General features: G+C 37.3%; 2 protein-coding genes across 2 annotated transcripts; both read right to left on the bottom strand.

The window, feature by feature from the left end:
• Positions 1-3,335: 3,335 nt before the first annotated feature.
• LOC107726252 (elongation of very long chain fatty acids protein 4-like) lies at positions 3,336-11,501 on the bottom strand. Its single transcript, XM_016535782.1, has 7 exons — positions 11,286-11,501; positions 10,622-10,704; positions 8,886-9,073; positions 7,642-7,722; positions 5,686-5,857; positions 5,265-5,392; positions 3,336-3,843 (listed from the first exon to the last, which is right to left on the bottom strand). The coding sequence occupies exons 2-7, from the start codon at positions 10,686-10,688 to the stop codon at positions 3,532-3,534; spliced, it is 948 nt and encodes a 315-aa protein (XP_016391268.1). The 5' UTR covers positions 10,689-10,704; positions 11,286-11,501; the 3' UTR covers positions 3,336-3,531.
• Positions 11,502-17,183: 5,682 nt separating this feature from the next.
• On the bottom strand, positions 17,184-18,315 carry LOC107726238 (gastrula zinc finger protein XlCGF49.1-like). The gene has a single exon (XM_016535760.1). It carries the CDS (start codon positions 18,119-18,121, stop codon positions 17,342-17,344), a length of 780 nt encoding a protein of 259 aa, XP_016391246.1. The 5' UTR covers positions 18,122-18,315; the 3' UTR covers positions 17,184-17,341.
• Positions 18,316-21,670: the final 3,355 nt, after the last annotated feature.

The raw sequence follows: 21,670 nt of genomic DNA, 5'->3' as shown, positions 1-21,670 counted from the left end.
ACATGAACGATTTCTCAAACAGTGCTTTTCTGAGCAATTCACACCAAATGACAGCAACACACTGAGTTGTGTGTATACTACGTTCAAAATTTCGGGTCACTAAGGCTGCATTTATTTAACCAAAAATAAAGTAAATACAGTAATATTGTGAAATATTATTATAATTTAAAATAACTGTTTCTGTGTGAATATCTGTTAAACTGTAATTTATTTCTGTGATGCGCAGCTGTATTTTCAGCATCATTACTCCAGTCTTCAGTGTCACATGATCTTCAGAAATCATTCTAATATGCTGATCTAATACACTGACCCCACACTTTTCAACAGTAGAGTATTTGTACTTCATGACTGTATGCATGTTTGTCTCTGTGATCTTCTTCTCTCTTTGTTTTCCGCATTCTGCAGGAGTTTGCTGCTATTTGTGGCTGAACCGAACAACGCCTTTCTGATGGGAGGAATAAAGAAGGATGATATGAGTGTCTGACAGGCAGGAAGAGGATTACATTACTGCGGCATCCGTGGAGAATCAGAGCGAGAGCTGTAGAGAACAGAGACGCCCGTCTGCTTCCACAGTCACATGATCTCTTATTGAGTTTGGACAGTCAGACTGTGTGTTTGGCTTGTCTATGAAATGGGTGTGTTTTTGGAAAGGGGAATTCTAAAGAAAATTTCCATGATTTTAAAAATTCTATCAGACAGAGAATCTGTAAGTCTTTAAATTATATATATATATATACACACACACACACACACACACACACGCACATACATATAGTATATAAAATCAAATATAATTTTTTATATTATTTATAATTTTTAGATTATCATTTTTTTTCAGTGTAGATATATAAATCTGTATTCAAATATTTGTGTGTGTGTTTTGTGCACTTCATCAAAAGAAGAGTCATTAATACTGGAATTGTCACGTGTCGCGTCACATTAAAGCATCAGACACTCGTTAACAAGAGCAGATGGTAAATCCCATCCGTCAGAGAGCAGGTGTGTACCGTTACCATGGAAACCTTTGTCTTTGCCGAGGAGGAGGAGAGGCGGAGCTCTGATTGGTCCTCTGAGACGCCGCTGTTCTGTGAATGAGTGAGCGTGCAGAGCGGAAATCAGACCGGAAACAGAGCAGGAGAGGAGAGACCTCTGCGTCTGCGCTGCTGCAGCTCAACAGAAGAGGCCTCCACTGGGAAAGCAAGAGCAAAACCTCATGTTAGCCCACGGAATAAAGCCACAAAGACATAATAGAAATACACTGATCTTTCTGCTAAGGTTACACACGTGTGTGTGTGTGTGTGTTTAATGAGCATCATATGTGAGTTGACAAATAGCCTTGTTTTGAAAAGATTTTTGCATACATTTATAGGCCTATATTTATATTATACTCTACCTATCAGACCAAGATTTCTTTTAAATGTTTTTGAAAGAGTCTATTCTGCTCACCAAGGCTGCATTTATATGATCAAAAATACAGTAAAAGCAGCAATACTGTGAAATAGTATTACTTAATATTATTTAAAATAACCATGTTCTATGTGAATATATTGTAAAATGTAATTTATTCCTGTGATCATAGGAACAGTTCTTTAAATGATAAACGTATTTTACAATATTACTGTATTTTTGATCAAATGAATAAAACTGAAGGAGTGTGACAAAATATTCGGATATATGTTCTTTATATTAGTTGTCTTTAACCAGGCTACTATGTACTGAAAAAATAAATAAATAAATAATGTACTTATTGTGTCCAAGTTTTATTGTGGTATAGTTTTTAAAATATAAGTACAATGTAAAAACATGCATGTACACAAAAGTGCATTGTGTCAAATTATTAATTTAAATGTTAGCAATAGTTAAAAACACTCATGTGGGTCCAATTATTTGATAAAAACACATATTCCATGTAGTGTCTCAAATAATAGGTGTTCATAATAATAACATTTACACACAAAAGTCTAATATTTTTAAGTACCACATATTACCAGGCAAGATGCTGCGTGAAATGTCACGCCGGCCACACATTTCGAGGCTTTTTGGGAAATGAAGCGTCTGAGAACAGTGACTATGCATTGGCATTTAATTTATTTTTACATCCAGCAATGTTTATCTGTCATTTGAAAAGAAAACGGGCAGTTGATGACCATTGCGTTCTCAAAAGCACAATGTACAAAATTGCACCGAATATACAACATTACAAAAATTCAAGACAAAACACATGATATATTTCAGGAACGACTAGTAATGAAAAACAATGACGTGGAGCTTAAGACTTTATTTATACACAGTACAGTATTGTAGCTAGCTACAAACCTTGTTAAACCCAATCCTGTTTAGTTCAGATGATGTGATGTTGTAATTCCCCAATCAAACTAAAAGCCATTTTATCCCGTGAGACACTTGATAATTCAAATGCTGATGCATGATGCATCCGTCCAAGCCAATATCGGTTTCTAAAAGATCAGTATTGGTTTGATATTTGATCCATTTTCAAAGCCAGGCCGCAGGAGCACTGAACTGAAATGCATCTTTCCTATCATTCATGTTGGAGGTTTGACTGACTCTGAACACGGTTTTTAAAAAACAGACAAAACAGTATACATGTATATTCTCAGTCATTGGCCTTGGCAAGTTGCATGCTTGATTCTAAAAGAAGCTGAAGCTGCACGATATCCGTTTAAAGTACAGGACTGATGGGAATATATCCTGCCAGCAGCTAAACAACTGACATGAAACATGAACGCTTCAAATAAACAGACTCTTAAATATGCTTAACTGATATACAGTGAGGTCCAAAAATGAAGAAACATTTCAGACTGTGCACAACGTGACTAATCTAATGTACTGATCATGTGACTCAGATGGTCATTTTCTTTATCCATTGAAGTTCAAGATGCTTTGTGGATCTCAAATCATGCTGGATACATTTTTGACTCAACTTTTCACTCATATTTTCCTGCTGATAATATAATCAGTGAAGAAACCCCACTAGTGGACTTTTGGGCCTCACTATATAAATGATGGAAATCATAAGTTTGATATCTTAAAGTCTTATAATCATTGTACACTGATGAGACGCAGGTCTTTTCTGGCATTAGGACAGCAATGTAAAAAAGGCAGATAGGTAAAACAATGTGCCAAACTTAAAGGGATAGTTCACCACAAAAAGAAAATTCTGTCATCAGTTACTCACCTCAACCAGTTGCCGGCAGCCATTGACTTCCATAGTATTTTTTTTCTATACTATGGAAGTCAATGGCTACCGTCAGTTGTTTGGCTACTAACATTTTTCAAAATATCTTCTTTTGTGTTTAACATAAGAAAGAAACTCGTACAGGCTTGAGGGTGAGTAAATGATTTTTGGGTGAATTGTCCCTTTAAGGAGGACGGTATGGAAGGATATTGTTCAGTCTCTCTACATCTAGGCTCATTTTTCTCCCTCTCTGCAGCCGTATTGTTTGTTCATAACAATTAGGGACTGACTGCGGGCGTGCGAACAGCTCCTGATCTTTTAACCTGTCAGCCGTTTTATTCACGCTTCGCTCTGCCCTTCCTCTTTCTCCTGCCGCTCTCGGCCGCTGCCGGTTTCTCGTCCGTCTTGCCGGCGTTTCCGTTACTGGAGGTCAAGGCTCCGTTGGAGGCTCCGTTATGAAGGGCTTTGCCGGGTTTGGCCGCGGTCTCGCGGCGGGGCTGGCGGCGGTACGTCTGATAATAGAAATTCCCAAAGAGGATGATGAAGGTGAGGGCGTATCCGATCAGACACCAGTGCATCCACTTAGGGAACGGGCAGTCGGAGTACAGTGACAGAGCCGTGTGGCCGATGGTGACGTGAAACTGGATCTGCAGAAGAAAATACAACATTGATGAGATTGATCACTGGTTTAGTCATTTTTATGATTGATTTTTTTTAATTAGGGGCACTTTTACCTACGTGGGATATAAAAAATGAAACTTCTTTAACATACACTACCATTCAAGTAGTTTGGGGTTGGTATGTATTTTAAGGCTGCATTTATTTGATCAAAAATACAGTAAAAACAAGGGTAATATTGTGAAATATTTTTACAATTTAAAACAGCTGTTCTCTATGTGAATATCTATTAAAATGTAATTTATTTCTGTGATCAAAGCTGTATTTTCAGCATCATTACTGCAGTCTTCAGTGTCACATGATCCAATCATTCTGTGACCCTGGAGCACAAAACCAGTCATAAGGGTCAATTTTTCGAAATTGAGATTTATGCATCATCTGAAAGCTGAATAAATAAGCTTTCATTGATGTATGGTTTGTTAGGATAGGACAATATTTGGCTGAGATACAACTATTTGAAAATCTGGAATCTGAGGGTGCAAAAAAATCTAAATATTGAGAAAATCATCTTTAAAGTTGTCCAAATGAAGTTCTTAGCAATGCATATTACTAATCAAAAATTAAGTTCTGATATATTTATGGTAGGAAATTTACAAAATATCTTCATGGAACATGATCTTTACTTAATATCCTAATGATTTTTGGCATAAAAGAAAAATGGATAATTTTGACCCATACAATGTATTTTTGGCTATTGCTACAAATATACCCCAGCGACTTAAGACTGCTTTTGTGCTCCGGGGTCACATATGCTGATTTGCTTTTTCCAGGATTCTTTAATGAATAGAAAGTTTAGTATTTATTTGAAATATAATTTTTTATCATTTATTATAAATGTCTTTATTGAATATGTTTCATCTATAGTAAAACATGTAGAACATGTCCTGGAATGAGTGATTAGTGACATGCCAGACATAATAAAGCTACTAAAGATCAAATTAATGACATTTCTAATGTTTAAACTTTGCTTAAATGTTTTTGGGAAAACTGAATTGTTGTATAAAATGCTTTATAGTATGATGGTAACGGCAGCAGTATTGACAACAGTGGATCTTTGTTTTGTAAAAAATGATAAATTCTATGCATACTGTAAATACCAAATAAATGGAAAATATGCATTGTATGTTGTGCAAAGAAGAAGCATTTTAATAAATATATTACAAAAGGAAATGTTACATGGTTATAAGAAAAGCAAAAAAATAGTGAAAAATGTGGATAATTAATTAATTAAAGACACTTTGATATAAAATGCTACTATAATCTATCCGTCATTGATTCATAGTTTTTTTTTCTAAAGTTCCACTAACTGCAGAATCACCCTTAAATTCCACATCGTTCTCAAATTTTCCACATGTTTTTTCACATGTGCTTGCAAAACGTCAGCATTTACCATTTGAATGATGGTCAGATACTTTTTCCACCACAGATATTTCTGTATTTTTGGACCGAATGCAGCCAGCCCGTAATATAAGTACATCAGGACATGGATGGCTGCGTTCATATGAGCCCCGAAGAACGCTGCGGAAGAGAGAAATACACATTTGCTTCATTTAGTATGAGTGGAAGTTACATTACGATCTGTTAATCACACATTTGTTGTATGAGAACGGAGTCAAACAGTGTGAACTACTTATGATGATGTTGTTCTTTTTTGGGTTTGACAGATCTGTATCAGAATTGTTGTTGTGTGGAAACAGATACTTCAATATTTCACAGTTGCATAAAATGTACAGTATGTTTCTGTAATGATTTGGAGGTGTGTAGATGGTTTTTCTATGTATGGTGTATGTTTCTGAGTTTCTGATGCTTACACTGTCCACCGGCGACCCATTTGATGCCGATCCACCACAGAGTGAACATGGTGCAGTGGTGATAGACGTGCAGGAAGCTGATTTGGCTGAACTTCTTGCGTAAGATGAAGAACACAGTGTCGAGGTACTCCACACCTTTAGAAATAAAGTACCACCACAGAGCTGCTGCCACCTGCCATCACAAGAGCATCAGAAAGACTTCAGGTGTGTTTCAGAGTAACTCTTAGATTCTTTATGAAATACACTGAAAGAAATTATACTTTAGAACAACTTTTAAAAAAAATGTTACAACCAAATGTATTAGTTTTTCTCAAATTATATTTATGCTTTGGTTCAAACCTTTAAAGGGGTCATAGGATGCCCATTTTCCACAAGTTGATATGATTCTTTAGGGTCTTAATGGAAAGTCTGTAACATAGTTTGGTTAAAATTTTTCAATGGTAGTGTAAAAAACACCCTTTTTACCCTGTCAAAAACAGCTCTTTTCACAGCACGCAGTTCTGTAGCATTTTCCTTTAAATGTTAATGAGCTCTGTTGACCCCCAGACAGGCATCTGAGATCGGCTCGATTTGAGAAAGGGGAAAACATATAACCAGATTTAAAAAAAAACACTGGGTGGATTTTTATCATTATAGGGTGGTTGTGTACACACACTGCCAACACACATTTCAGTTCAAACAACTTGTAAAAGTGCATGTAGCATCCTATGACCGCTTTAATATTAATAGAAAATATATATTTTTAGTAGATTGCACATTTTAAATTTATATTAATTATTGTGTTTTCCCATTTTTTCAGTGTACCATTCATTCATTTAATTCATTAATTTTTTTAATGAATTCATTCATTTATTTAGACTCGAGCCATAATGTTACTTAATGTAGGTCAATATAATATATTTTTTGGCCTTTAGCAATTTAATTTCCCCATAAACAAAAGCTAAGTCAACTATAATATGGAAGCAGAATTTTCACTTATGATAAAACTAAAAACATCTTATTACAAATGTTCTGATTTAGTTTACTTACTATAAATAAAGACAACTATGAAACACCTTAACAGTTTATTGTGATGTCTTTTTAAAATATGCATCATATTTTCTGTTGTATACTAACAAAAAATTATAATTAATTAATAAAAGCCACAGTATTTTATTTTTCTATGGGGAGTGTTATTAGACAAACTGAACAAAACAGGTTTAAACTGAAAAACATGATTTTTGATTGGAGCAATCGAAAAATGCACTTTAAATAAATGATAGTCATTTTACTTTTTTCAGTGCATATGGCTAAATATTCAGCTCTTTGCAATCATCTGTGTCCTCACACAATTATGATTTAATATTTGCACTTTGAAAATCATAGTTGGACAAACTCAGATGAATTTAACTGGCCACAGGATGTTGAATTGGAATGACAGCAAGAATGCAAAGAAATGATACAATTGTGGAATCAAACTAAACAAATACTAATTTAAAACTAAACTATAATTCCTATTTATCCTGTGATGTATATTTTCTCAGTTGATTACACATATTTCTCTAAACTAAGTTTTTTACTGTTAAAAGTATCAACACAGCCATCAATCATTCTCTGTGCAATACAGCATAACAAATTAATTAATATTATCTCATCTTTCTGGAAATGCTTAATATGTTGTGGTAATTCATGCTTCTTAAAAACTACTCTTTCAAATTTAAATTACAATTCTGCATCCTAGCTCGCTTCAAATTCACGAACTGTAAATGGTGCTGAAATGAATCCGCTAGTATTTGAGTGTGAAAGTAAGATGGTGTGTGTGAGAGTGTTAATGTGACGTCACAGAGTGAAACCCAACTCCCCGGCTTTCCCGCTCCAATATGCTTTGGGTTAGTAACTGGAGAGCAGAATTACGTTTCTGGTTTCAGAGCACTGTCTGGGACAGAGACTCGGTAAGACTGTGATCAGCACACTCACCCTCACTTCATTGGGATCGTCTGAGTAGTCAACAGGCTGGCAGCTGTAGCTGTAGTTGGCCGCTCGCGCTGCAAGGAAGAGCTGAAATACAACAGACGTTTGGACTCATTCATGTGATTGATATAAAGGACAATTCCTCATCATTAGTTTCTTCTCTTTATGCTTAAGAAACAAAAACTGGTAAAAAAAAAAAAAAAAAGGTATATGTTGAAGGACTAGTTCACCCAAAAATTATAATGTGTTGAAATGTGCTCCTGTTTTTAACTTCAAACTGAGTTCATAATCCATAATAATGCTTCCTCCAGTGAAAAAGTCTCCCGTTGTCTCTCACATTAAAATCCAGCCACAGATTTATATTGAACTGTTTTTGCTTGTAAACGGTGCTTGTATTTGCAGATTTCTCTCCTGATTCAAACCAGACTTTTTCCACTGGAAAAAGTAATATTATGGATTATGGACTATTTTAGCCGGAAGCAATGGTTTGAAGTTAAAACATCTTAATGCTGGATTTGTTTCAGCTTTTGTCTTCTCCAGATGTTAACTGATGGACTGGAGTGCTGTGGATTACTTGTGGATTATTGTGATGTTTTTATCAGCTGTTTGGACTCTCATTCTGACGGCACCCATTCACTGCAGAGGAGCAAGTGATGCAATGCTACATTTCTCCAAATCTGATGAAGAAACAAACTCATCTACATCATGCACATTTTCATCAACTTTTCATTTTTGCCTGAATTATTCCTTTAATGAAAATAGAAATGGGAGTTATCAAAAGAATGAGCAAGAAACCAAAACTATGAATGTGCATTACAATATAAACTAAGATTATATCAGAAAACGACATTATTTTTCACATTTTAATCTATGTTGGCTGGTCTGATTTCATTCATTTCTCAAAAGTCTTGACTTCTGACCATCTGTGTTTCTGTCCAAATGAAGTCAATATGGCTGAATCATAAATACCCAGAGTGATGGTAGCTACAACGTACTGCTAAATATAGCAGCAGTGGTACATTTATAGCACATTTAATGGACAGCACTGCACTGCAGTTATCTGGTGTTGATCAATATGTAGTTTCTTATAAACTCAGGTGTTCTCATTATAGGCACATATAAGAGACGAAAACTAAAACGTACAGGCTACACTGAAAAAAATGGTAACATCTAAAATTAGCTGGTTTCCTTTACATTCAATATTGTTGAATCAACCTAAATACGTTTTCTGGCAGTTTGGGTGAGCTCACCTCTTTGAATATGAAGAAGTTAAGGACAACCATGCTGAAGTTGTAGACGATGAGGGTCTTCCTCAGCTGGAAGGACTCTCGGCCCTGCATGTACTTGGGCCCCAGCCAGAGAAACAGCAGGTACGAGGAGCTGATAGCCAGCGTGGGGAGCGGAGAGTCCATCAACGGCCATTTCTGCACACGCTTGTCTACACACACACATCAGTAACTATAATGATAACCTCAACTATAACGTTTAAATGATCATTCTATATGAGAACAGCAAAGTCCACATCAGAGCTATAATGATAATGACTTTCAGAATGTGTTTTTTTCCACCTAATGAGCGATAAAAACACTGACAGCCAATCAGCATCCAATGTGCTTTAAACAGCTTGTGCATTTAAAGCAGCAGACAACAAAACTGCCGCATACGCTTATAATAAACAGAACGTTATCATCTGTTGGTGTGGATGCTAATATAGTTATCGTTATTAGTTTATTTGACATTAAAGCAGCAATGCAGCTGCTTTACAACTTCTTTGTCAAGGATAACATAATAAAGTTGCATTAACTTATATCCATTGTTGTCCTTAATTTTAGAAAATCATTCTGATGACGACGGTTTTGTTGGCATGTATCATCACACTGGTGCACATACAACCAATTCACACAAAATAACTTCATACACAAAATCATGCACATACACAACCAAAATGTAAATCAATTCTATTATGACAACCTATCTAAAAGTTTTTTCACTCTTATCCTAAAACCAACATTAAATATAGTCATTATATATAGTCATTCTTACCATCCTTAGTGTGAACAGGCCTTAAGATTCGCATTTGAAAAACACTGCTAGTAAACTAAAGTTCAAAAATTCAAAATTGTTTTTTGATAGCTGTGCACAATAATAATGTGGTGTCACTGATTGGAAAATGTGCCTATATGATAAACACAATCAAGACATCGGTCACACTTCAGTTTGGGGACCAATTCTTACTATTAACTACAACTTTTGCCTCAATAAACTCTTAATGTGTTGCTTGTTAATAGTTAGTAAGGTAGTTGTTAAGTTTAGGTATGGGGTTTAAGGATTAAGGGATCTAAAATATGGTTTTGCAGAATAAGACATGTTTCTAAAGTGTTTTTGAAAAATCACATACCCTGCCTTTAAGTACTAACAAAACAGCCAATATGCTAGTGATATGGATGCTAGCTAATAGTGAGAATTAGTCCCCTTAAGTGAAAGTGTTACCAAGATATCTATTCTACTTCTACACTCTTAAAAATAAAGCTTCCAAAAGTTTTTTTTTTTTTGGCAGTGATGCCATAGACGAACCGTTTTGGGTTCCTCAAATAACCTTTCAGTGAACAGTATTACAAGAACCATCTTTTTAATCAACATTTTAATCACCTAAAGAACCTTTTTTAACTATAAAGAATCTTTGGTGGAATGGAAAGATTCCATGGGTGTTAAAGGTTCTTCATGGAACCATCCGTGCCAATAAAGGACCTTTATCGTTAAGTGTAATCGATAATGGCAAGCATTACACAGTTTCCATCATTTACATTTGCTTGAATCTTAAAATCTGCTCTTGTTCACCAAAAGTGAAGCCTGCAGTATCTGCCTCATAGGAAAACCTAATAACACGCCAGAGCTGGAGACTTTTCTGCTCCCGGGTTTATTTAATCGGAGCGCTGCCATGGATATCATGCATCACATTCAGGTCACAGAAGTCAAGACCAGTTACCTGCGATGGTGAGACTCCATTTGTAGAATTCGACTGTGTCGTTGATTATATGCTTTATAATATCCATCGCTGAGACTCAAATCCTAATTGCATGAAAACACATAAGAAAGATAAGTGGTAAAAACACAGTGGAAAGCCATGTGGTGATGCTTTAATACCATGATGGTGGGGTTGGGAAAGGATGGGAGGTTGAGGAGGTGGGGTGTAATTCAGCACAAAGACCAGAGCAGCACGTGTCAGCACATATCTGCTCAACACCAACTGAATTATAAAGGCAATCGCCATAATATTGATGAAGAGATGCACTTGCATCACTTAAGTGTAACTGTATGAAAGATTCGGGCAAATATGTCGTTGAATATCAAACGCCATCTCTATTTGGCAGACCCCCATCACAGCCTCTCCCAAAACCCACCATTAGAAGAGCCAAGACGGCTTTTATTAGTTCAACTAAATGAGGCCAGGTTATAAGAGATGCGATGCAACAATCAGGGATCAGTCGCGCAAACGATGCGGCAAAAGACGCGAAATATTCCTGCGGTTATACATTCTTTCTCCTCTTACACGCCTAAAACACATCGCATCCAGCCAATATCATAGATTTAGCCTTGAACTGACATTTATTGTCGTAACCCCGTGCGGTAATGATGATTTGCGTTCTTACCGTAGCTAGATTAAAGCCCCTTTCTAATGACATTCAGCGCAAGGTCGCGCGAGCCCGTTATTATATCCCGTGGAAAACACCTTTTTACAAACACCAGATTTAACCGGATCCGCTTAAAGGTCAGTGGCTGAAACAGACGGTGATAAACCCATCCGTGTATCGAGCATCCTAGAGGGTTACGGGCATCACTGCGGCTCTCGGGTCGCGATGAATGAGGGCTGCTCGACTGCGCATGCGCCAAAAAGGGGTAATTCACTTCATTCCCAAACCTTGAATCTCTACTCAGCCCTTAATGTTTGGGATGTGAAGCTTTAAAAAAATATTGTATAATTTCTTGATCAAGCATAACATATGAAGAGTTCATTTGCAAAAACAGATAACATGTTTTTTCAGTGTGCATTCCAATTAATCCCAATCAAACTGCAGTTGGGTTATTTTGACTAGGTAAAAAAACAAACAAACTAAAAAAAAAAAAAAAAACCAGCTAACACAATAAAAACATGATAACATTATAAAAAACAGACGGTGATAAACCCATCCGTGTATCGAGCATCCTAGAGGGTTACGGGCATCACTGCGGCTCTCGGGTCGCGATGAATGAGGGCTGCTCGACTGCGCATGCGCCAAAAAGGGGTAATTCACTTCATTCCCAAACCTTGAATCTCTACTCAGCCCTTAATGTTTGGGATGTGAAACTTTAAAAAAATATTGTATAATTTCTCGATCAAGCATAACATATGAAGAGTTCATTTGCAAAAACAGATAACATGTTTTTTCATTGTGCATTCCAATTAATCCCAATCAAACTGCAGTTGGGTTATTTTGACTAGGTAAAAAAACAAACTAAAAACAAAAACAAACAGCTAACACAATAAAAACATGATAACATTATAAAAAACATGATTTTGGAAAACAAAACGGAGTTATCTGTTTTTGCAAATAAACTTTTCATATCCACATAAAACAGACAAAAAGTAATTATTTGGTAGGTATTTATCTTAAAATATTTTATAACATTTTAAATAATTATTTATTTTTACTGTTTATAGTATAGTTATTAATTCTTAAATGCTAATGAACCTTGATAACAGAGAGAGCAGAAATCAATCTGACTGAAATGTTTCACCCCTTCAGTTATGGATTTTTTTTTAAATGGAAATTTACTTTAAAAATCACTTCGCAAAAATGTAAAAGAAACCATGTTCATTGAATAACTTTTCATTTGTTTCATTCATTAATTTGCAACTTTATCCATCCATTTCCTAATTACGTTGGAATTTAATTGGTAGCAAGGCTGTAACCACATATTTAAGATTGGGATAAATAGATATTATATGTGCAATGACTTCATTAATAAGTTCAAGGAAAGATTTTGTTGTTTCTGTAATGTTGAGTCAGAGGCAATTTTATACTATAAGCATTAGATTGTTCCTTTTCGAACGGTCTCTGCCGTTGCATTGACACGCTTAAAGGGAAACTCCTGTTTACTCTGATACTGAAGCCCGATTTGTTCATGTTCGTGTACTGTAGCTGCACAAACCAATGGCGCTTCAACCCACCAAAAGGGGAGGAGCCGACCTCTATAGAAGTCGGCTCTGAGCGCCATTTCGTCAGAATTTTTCTCCTTCAGTGATGAAGATCATCTCCTGACTCTGCAAGCAAAAAGCCAAAGAAAGAAGAAGGTCAGCTCAGTCTGCTGCTCGCCACTGTAGAAGGATCCCCCAGCAGCAGAATAAGCCAGAAGCCTTCCCCTGCGGCCATTCAGCACTAAGAGCAAATTTCTGAGCAAATTTCCTGCGACGTTGTTGCAAATGTCGTGCCGCGAGTGTGGCTCATGCAGGGGTGCAGACAGGCACAGTGAGTGACTCGCTTGTCTGGGCAGCACCTACGCAGAGGCTGCGCTCACTGAGATGGCATGCTCTCACAGCTAGAGCATTAGTCTCGCCCTTCTCCGCTCGCGGATCGTCTTCTTTAATGAAGGCGGTCCTCCCCGCTTCCTCTCTCCCCTAGGAGGAAGAAACAGTGGAGCAGTGGGTTTTAACACCGGGCTCGAGTCAACTCTCGCCGGCACAGCTCCCATGTGCTTCACTCTACCTCCAACGCCTTGATTCACCGGTGTGCTTCGCATGTGAGGATTAGCGCCCCTTGTCGCCAGCGAGCGGCTTGATTTCCTTCGGCACATCTGAGGAGGAAGCCACCTTGGATGACTCCATGTCATTAACAGCATTGGATGCTGAAGAGTGGGTGTGTTCTGGCGAAGAGGCCAAAACCCCGCATATAACGAAGACAACATTGGCTGGCGTGGAAAGCTAGCTGATCCGCGTGGAGGACCTTGGCCTGGCTTGGTCGGCTCCAGAAGAGCCCGTCTGCGGCCTCCTAGACGAGTGGTACCTGAAGGGATGCCACCAACATTCCTCCCGCCAACCGCCCGCTCCGTTCCTGCTGGCAGTTCACGAGGAACTCATCAGGACGTGGCGTTCCCCCTACTTGGTCCGTGTTAATTCATCTTCTTCCACCACTCTCACCACTGTTGACGGCGTTGAAGAAAGAGTCTATAGCAAGCTCCCCACTCTTGAAGAGGCGGTCGCTGAGCATCTGTGCCCTTTTTTGGCCCTGGGGTTGAAAGCCCATGCAGCACATCCATCTAAGCCCTGCAGGACTACCTCAGCCCTAGCAAACAGGGCTTATTCAGAGGCTAGCCAGGCAGGCTCAGCGCTTCACAGGCCAAACTTCTCTGCACCATGGACGAGTCCGGCCAGAGATCTGATGCCTTTAGAGAGCTGTGCACAGCGACTGACCTGGCTCTGCACGCAACTAAGGCCACTGCACAGGCGATCGGCAAGGTCATGGCCATTGGTGGTGATGGAGCGCCATCTTTGGCTTAATTTGATGGAGATCAGGGACACTGACAAGGTCGCCTTCCTAGACTCGCCAGTCTCTCCTAAGGGACTGTTTGGCCCTGCCGTGGATGGGTTTGCCGAGCGGTTTACAGAGTCATAGAAGTCATCGCAGGCAATGCGTCACTTCCTGCCGAAGCGCTCCAGTGCCGCGGTTGGTTCAAGTTGCCAGAAGGCTCCATCCGCTCAGCAGCATGCCAAGCTGGTGCCGCTTCAGCCCCAGCATAAACCTGAGCCTGGGCTTCAGCAGCGCCCCTGGACAGCGCCAAGCTCCCCGCCCCAGAGTGACGTTGGACCCGGAGCCCCAGAAGCCGTCCTGATCCAAACGCAGAGAGGAAGAGGAGAGGGTCAGTTCTAAAGTGTCTATCGTTAGAGATTTTACTATATCATGTATTCCGCGGTATGCAAATATATCTGCGTAACATAGTACTACTTAAAAGTTATATACACATTGGAGTGACAAGGAAACATGCATGAATGAGAAAATAAAGAATGGATGCACTTGATAGTTATTAAGTGCAATAAGCAGTGAAAAAGAACTCAATGCGGTGTTCGCGCTGACTGACACACACTGAGAAAGTGCCTCTCTCAGACAGCATGCGATCGCCAATTTGGGACTTGCATGATGTTTAATAAAGTTAAGCGCAATAAGCAGTGAAAAAGAACTCAATCCGCTGCTCGCGCTGACTGACACACAGCCGAAGCGTGCTCACTGAAAGCCCCTCTCTCAGACAGCATCTGATCGCAAAAACAGATCTCTTTCGTGCTTGAATGGTCAAATATGCACACAATTATGTCAAAATGCCCGTTGTGTGGAGTATTCGCGTAAACAGTCGGTTATGTGTTAAATAAACGTAAATAGTCGGGTGAAAACCAGATTTGTATCAGTATATTAGAACCGTGCAGTTGGTCTTAAAGGGACAGCAGTCTAATTTACCTGCTTCTGTCTGTCATTATTAATGTTAATCACTCACTGCATTTGACCGAATCACTTTTGGATCTTTAATAAGAATCAGTTCATGTTTGATTGCTACAGTGAAGACTATAGTGTTTTATTTATACACTTCATTCAATTTCTGTAAAATTTCTTACTACATGTTTATTTTATATTTATTTGTGCTATTGTGTTTGTAATTTGCTTCTTTTTCCTATTTTTTATAACAAAACAAAAAAAAGCTGTATCGAGATATATATCGTTATCATGAAATAAAATTTCTCATACCGTGAAATAAGATTTTGGTCAAATTGCCCACCCCTAGTCATGACAGATAACTCCAACTCGGGTTGGGGAGCTCTGTATGAGGTCAGACTGGCGTCCGGCTCCTGGTCAAACCTGGAGCAGCGCTTACACATCAACTGCCTCGAGATGATGGCGGTTTTTCTGGCCCTAAAAACCTTCCTGCCGGTCTACGTCCTGGTCCGTTCGGATAACATGACAGTGCTAGCCTTTATCAATCACCAAGGCAGGCACAGGTCATGCTCCCTTCACAGGTCGGCTCGATGCCTCCTTTGATGGATACAAGGCAAACTCCTCTCACTGAGAGCAGTTCATGTGCCGGGCAGACTGAACCAGGGGGAAGACATGCTGTCCAGGGACAAGGTAGCTCCAGAATGGAGACTACATCCCCAAACGGTTCAAATGATTTGGTCTGTCTTCGGAAGGGCAGAGCTGGACTTCTTCACCTCAGAAGACAACTTTCACTGCCCAATCTACTTTTCGAGACAGCGAGATGCCCTGGCCCACGATTGGCCCAGCGCTCGCCTGTACACCTTCCCCCCGGTCAGGGAAGTCAGAAGCTCAGTCCTCCTGGTGGCCCCACTCTGGAGGAATCAGATGTAATTCCACAAGTTGATTCAGCTGCTATCGGCAGCCCCTTGGTCGATACCACTGAGGGAGGACCTTCTCTCGCAAGTGAAGGGCATGATTTGGCATCCCCGGCCAGAGCTGTGGAACAACAAAGTTGTTGAAGTTTATATATAATTTTGATACTAAAGAAAACACTAAGGTCTAACAGTAGTATTCAGGTAAATAATAGCCTACAAAAGAAATTGAATAAATTAATCAAATGTAAATAGCACTGCATAGTCTTCACTGTATAAATGGATGGATTGATGCTTATTAAAGCTACTAAAGTCATTCAGTCAAGAGTAAAGATTGAAGTTTCTCTTTTTCTTTTGTTGCTTGATTATCATTAATGATATGAATGGCTAGTTTTATTAGGCTGTCACTTTTAAGAACTAATTCATGGATCCAATATACTGACACATCAAATTTTCTCCAATATATATCGCTTTACCTCAAACATCTTGTTTTCATAATTCATGGAAGACAAACTCAAAAAAATAAAATTAGATTAATCCCACAACAAAAATGTATCATTGATGATGATATCGCATATAGAAATGATTGGCAAGTACAATTAGCTTGATAACTTTTATGTAGCAATAATAAATTGTTAGAGTATCTTTTTAATTTCTCCAGTATCGAAAGCAGAACCTATCACGTTAGAGTTTATCAATACTATGGTCTTTTGTAATTAACCCCAGGGCTCATTTAATACCGGGTTCCCACAAGAGAAGCACAGAAAGACCAGTAACAAAGCTACATGACAGTATATCATGCATCTGTGATTCCTAAATACATCTTAAGTCGAAGAATAACTAGTCATTTTAACAATGAAGAACACTATTAAAACTAATTCTCAGTCTCTCTTAAAAGTGTTACAGTCTCTTCTTCAGCTTCCTGAACAAAAACAGTTTGTAAAAAGCTTCTACTTTCCTTCATGAAAGAGTAAGCAAACTACAAGTCACACATATGCATTATAAGACAATTGAACATAATATGGAACTTATAAGAAAGTACAATATCATTTATATCATGAAGCAAAATGATACACAAGAATAAAACTTTTTGACTGTTCTTTGGGAAGGAACTCCATCTTTGGGTTGATCTGAATCTCACAGTTGAATCTGCTGGTTTTGAAGATGAAGATGAACTTTATTCAGTGAAAACTTTAGATGATGTTTCTTTGTCCTGTCGCTTGTAATGTCTGGTTAGGACAGATTTATCCAGATGATATTTTATTGCTTGATGCATTATTGTGTCACATTTGGTGAGGATGCACCATCAGACCTGAAAGTGCTGGATCTGAAGATGATCTACTTACTGTGATTGTTTTTTGTATGATTGCGTAGAGAAGATGAATGACAGAAACGCTTCCCATATGCAGTGCAGTGATACAGTTTCTCTCCAGTGTGAATCCTCTCATGTGTTTTCTGATGTATTGATTGACTGAATCTCTTGTCACAGTGTGAACACTTGTATGGTTTCTCTCCAGTGTGGATCCTCTCATGTGTTTTCAGATTTGATGACACACTGAATCTCTTGTCACAGTGTGAACACTTGTACGGTTTCTCTCCAGTGTGGATCCTCTCATGCAGTTTTAAACACTTTGCTGAAGTAAAAGTCTTTTCACACTCAAAGCACATGTACTCTCTCACACCAGTATGTATTTTCTGATGTTCTTTTAAATAATGTGAACATGAAAAACTCTTTCCACACAAATGACATGAATGTGGCTTCTCCTTTGAATGAACTTTCATGTGCTGCTTCAGGTCTGAAACCCTCAAAAATGTTTTGCCACATTGATCACATGCGTATGGTTTCTCTCCAGTGTGAATGTTCATGTGCTCTTTAAGATGTGCTGATAGTATGAAACTCTTCCCACATTGATCACAAGTGAACGGTTTCTCTCCAGTATGTAATCTTGTATGCCCTGTAAGGTGTCCTTTTTGTGTGAAACTCTTCCCACATTGATCACAGGTGTATGGTTTCTCTTCAATATGGATTCTCATGTGAACATTAAGACCATTTTTGCTTGTCAAACTCTTCCCACATTGATCACATGTGTACGGTTTCTCTCCAGTATGGACTCTCATGTGAACATCAAGACCATTTTTGCTTGTCAAGCTCTTTTCACACTGAGTGCAGGTGAAAGATTTCTTGGCTCTTCTTTGCTTTAAATCTTTCTGTTTGCTTTGAAAGCAGCTAAAATGTTTTTCTCCAGTTTTGACATGATTTTTCTCCTCCGCTTCACTCAAATCTTCATTCTCTTGGTTTTCTTCAATCGACTCTGAAATACAAGTGAAAATGGTTCATTTGCAGTAACTCTCAGTAACAGTGGAAAGTAGACAGTTGCATTACAAAAGTTTGGTCATTTTGATGCATTTTTATAAATTATACGTCCCTAAATATTTCCATGAATGAGGTACATTGATCTTCAAATTATTTTTAAAACATTATAATCGCAAATCCCATGTTTCTATGAGAACTATTAAATATGTTTGCTCAACTACACAAATATGATATCTAACATAAATGTTCTTTAAAGAAAAAAAAAAGTAGTTCATAGAAAGTGTCCCATATTTGGTTACTTGATGCTTTAGCTATATTATTGCAGAGCTCTAAAGATTTTTCCTATTACAACAAACAAAAACGGCTTAAAACCTAACAGTCAGCATTAATTATAAAGAGGGAAGAATAAACACCAACCTGTTTGTTCGATCTGCAGGGGTCTGGATCTCTCATCTTCTCTCTGTCCTGTCCTGTAATAAACTCAGCCTTTGGAGATTTCAGCTCTTCCTGATGATTTGATGCTCGTCTTCACTTGTAAACTGATGGGAATATTCCAGCATTTATTGCTGAATTGCTGAATGTGAGATTGTTGTGGGAGGAGCTTCACTGAACATGAATGTCTGGGTAGAAAAGCAGATTTGCCAAAACTAGTAAATCAGTTTACTTGGATTTTTAAAAAATTAATTTACACATTTTTTTAAACATTTGTATGTAACATTTTAAGCATTTGTATGTAAGTGAAGCAGATCTACTCCAAATTCTATCTTTGATGAGACCAGAGCCTTGCAAATATAAAGTGTTGGCTCTTTGTAGATCATTATATTACTATATTAAATGTAACAGCATCAACACAAAGAGCAGATCAATTTAAAATGCTTATTCAGTAACACTGCACTCACATACAGTATGTGCTAATTCACACAATCTATGCATTTCTGTTTTGTCTTTCTCTCTATTGTTAACATTTACATTTAGTCATTTAGCTTTTATCCAAAGCGACTTACAAATGAGGACATTTTTTTAAGAAAACAAGTAGATAGAATAGAAGAAAGCAAGCTAGTGTTAGATTCTTGAAGATGGTTAAGGGCTCAGCGGCTCAGATTGAGTTGGGCAGGTCGTTCCACCAGGAGGGAACAGTTAATGAAAAAGTCAGTGAAAGTGATTTTGTGCTTCTTTGAGATGGCACAATAATGCGTCGTTCACTTGCAGAACGCAAGCTTCTAGAGGCACATAACTCTGAAGTAATGAATTTAGGTAAAGGGGTGCAGAGCCAGTGGTGGTTTTGTAGGCAAACAATGCCTTGAATTTTATGCGAGCATCTACTGGTAGCACTAGCCAGTGCAAATTGATGTGCATTCTTTTCGGCTCATTAAAGATTAATCTTGGAGTGGCATTTTGGATTAAATGTAGAATTAATTGTAAATTAATTTCTATCTACATTTTATTTAATTTTTTGCCCCAGTGTTAACATATAAGAAGATATCTGTCTAGAAATATAGAACAGAATACAATGTAAATTCTTCGAAATTTAAAGAACAGTAAGAATGAAAAATTAACCCCTTAACTGTCACTCACATTTTTGAACATAGACGTGAAAGTGCACGATCCAAACTTAAATTTGTATAATTCAAGAACAAAAACATTTTGTAACATGACATTGATGTACCATTTTCATGGTAATGCAATGTTTGATTTTAAAATGGGTTTCAAAGGATGAATTTTGAGATTTAAAGTTTTCAATTGATATATAATTTCTGATGATTTCTAAAGTGTGATAGAGAAAAAGGCAACGAAGAAGACTTTTTTTGACAAAGCTCAGAACTCCTGTTATGATGTAGATTTTTGAGGTGCACTCGTCAAAAATGTATCTATTAATTTTCCTACATAATTTTTAACAAAAACAATGGTAGAATATCTATTTAGGAGTCTTAGACCTTTCCAATGATATATAGTTTGTCATGATTAGATTAGGATTTAATTGTAATATAGTGAAGTAAACTATAAAGGGGACGGGTGACAGTTAAAGTGTTAAAACATAAACACAGACATTTGATGGCACCCATCTTCATTAAGAATCAGAGTCATATAACTACACTAAAGCACATCTAAATATAGTTTGATTTTCTAACAACTACATTCAGAGCAATTAAAGTACGTAATTACATTATTAACATGTTATAGTTTTATATGTGCAGTAATTGACAGTGGTCATAAAATCTTCTTTAAATAGAAAGAGTACCACAAAACAAAAATTTAATGTTTCCAGTGTGGCTATTTCTCTTCATATTTCTGTAGTGATTTAAAATACCCCGCGTAGCTCGTTATACGGACTAATTATATTTAGTATTTAGCAGTATATGTTCTTAATTTTAACCGTGTAAAGTAGCTATAACAAATTTAATCTGCGAAACATAAATCTCAAAAGAGGAATAACTTTTTAAAAAATAGCAGCGGCAAAAAACTTGATATCGATTTGCATCAATTCCTCTCACAGATCACAAGACATTGGTAACAGCAACATTATCACTCCATACATCAAAACATTCATTTACACGAACATAATAAAACACAAAATGGCTCATCAGTTTTCTAAAGTGTTTTTGAAAAATCACATACCCTGCCTTTAATGAATATAACATGTTTTCCTCACATACTTGTTGCCTACTGTTCTAAGTGTTTAAGTCGGCAAAGACTCAAACAGCGCTGTACTCGATGAAAACAAGGCAGAAACGACGTCGCATATGTTGCATAAACAAACTGAGTAAAGTATATTTTTCAATTAAATATGCGAAAATCGCGATCTGCTCACCTCTCCTCAGAAGACTCGACGCTGAGTGTAAACGCGAGCTGGTGATGACGTCATCGTCGTCAGTGGCAGATCATCAAAAAGCGCCAAACTATATTTAAAACGTCAAAACATCTATAAAACAACACATTAAACAAAAACGAGAGTTACTAACATAGGCTAACATTTGAATTCCTTTAGATATAAAGTATCGCTTTTTATTTCTCCTCTTTCCTACTACTTGTTTCACTTCTGTTTCAGTTTTTTATAACCATTTCTTACTATGTGTCAGTAAGTTGTTATTTTAGCATGTGTGTTTGGCTCAGTGTTATTTTTTTTTACGCTTACTGATAAACTAATGTAGTTTGATTTGTATTAGTTATCTATTTTAGTTTTAGTTACAGTTGTAGTAATGTTGTCATTTTATTAGTTTTTTATTATGTCTATATAGGTTTTTTATTAAGTTTTAGTTTTATTTAATTTGAGTTATTTCAGTACTTCAACATACAAAATGGAAATGAAATAATATATATATACTGAATGTATTTATATATATATATATATATAT

Source organism: Sinocyclocheilus rhinocerous, unplaced genomic scaffold (genome assembly GCF_001515625.1).
Source record: "Sinocyclocheilus rhinocerous isolate Xijiao unplaced genomic scaffold, SAMN03320098_v1.1 scaffold216, whole genome shotgun sequence".
In the NCBI taxonomy this organism is placed as follows: domain Eukaryota; kingdom Metazoa; phylum Chordata; class Actinopteri; order Cypriniformes; family Cyprinidae; genus Sinocyclocheilus; species Sinocyclocheilus rhinocerous.
Note: the sequence above shows the minus strand (reverse complement) of the source record. Positions and strands in the feature narration are given on the sequence as shown.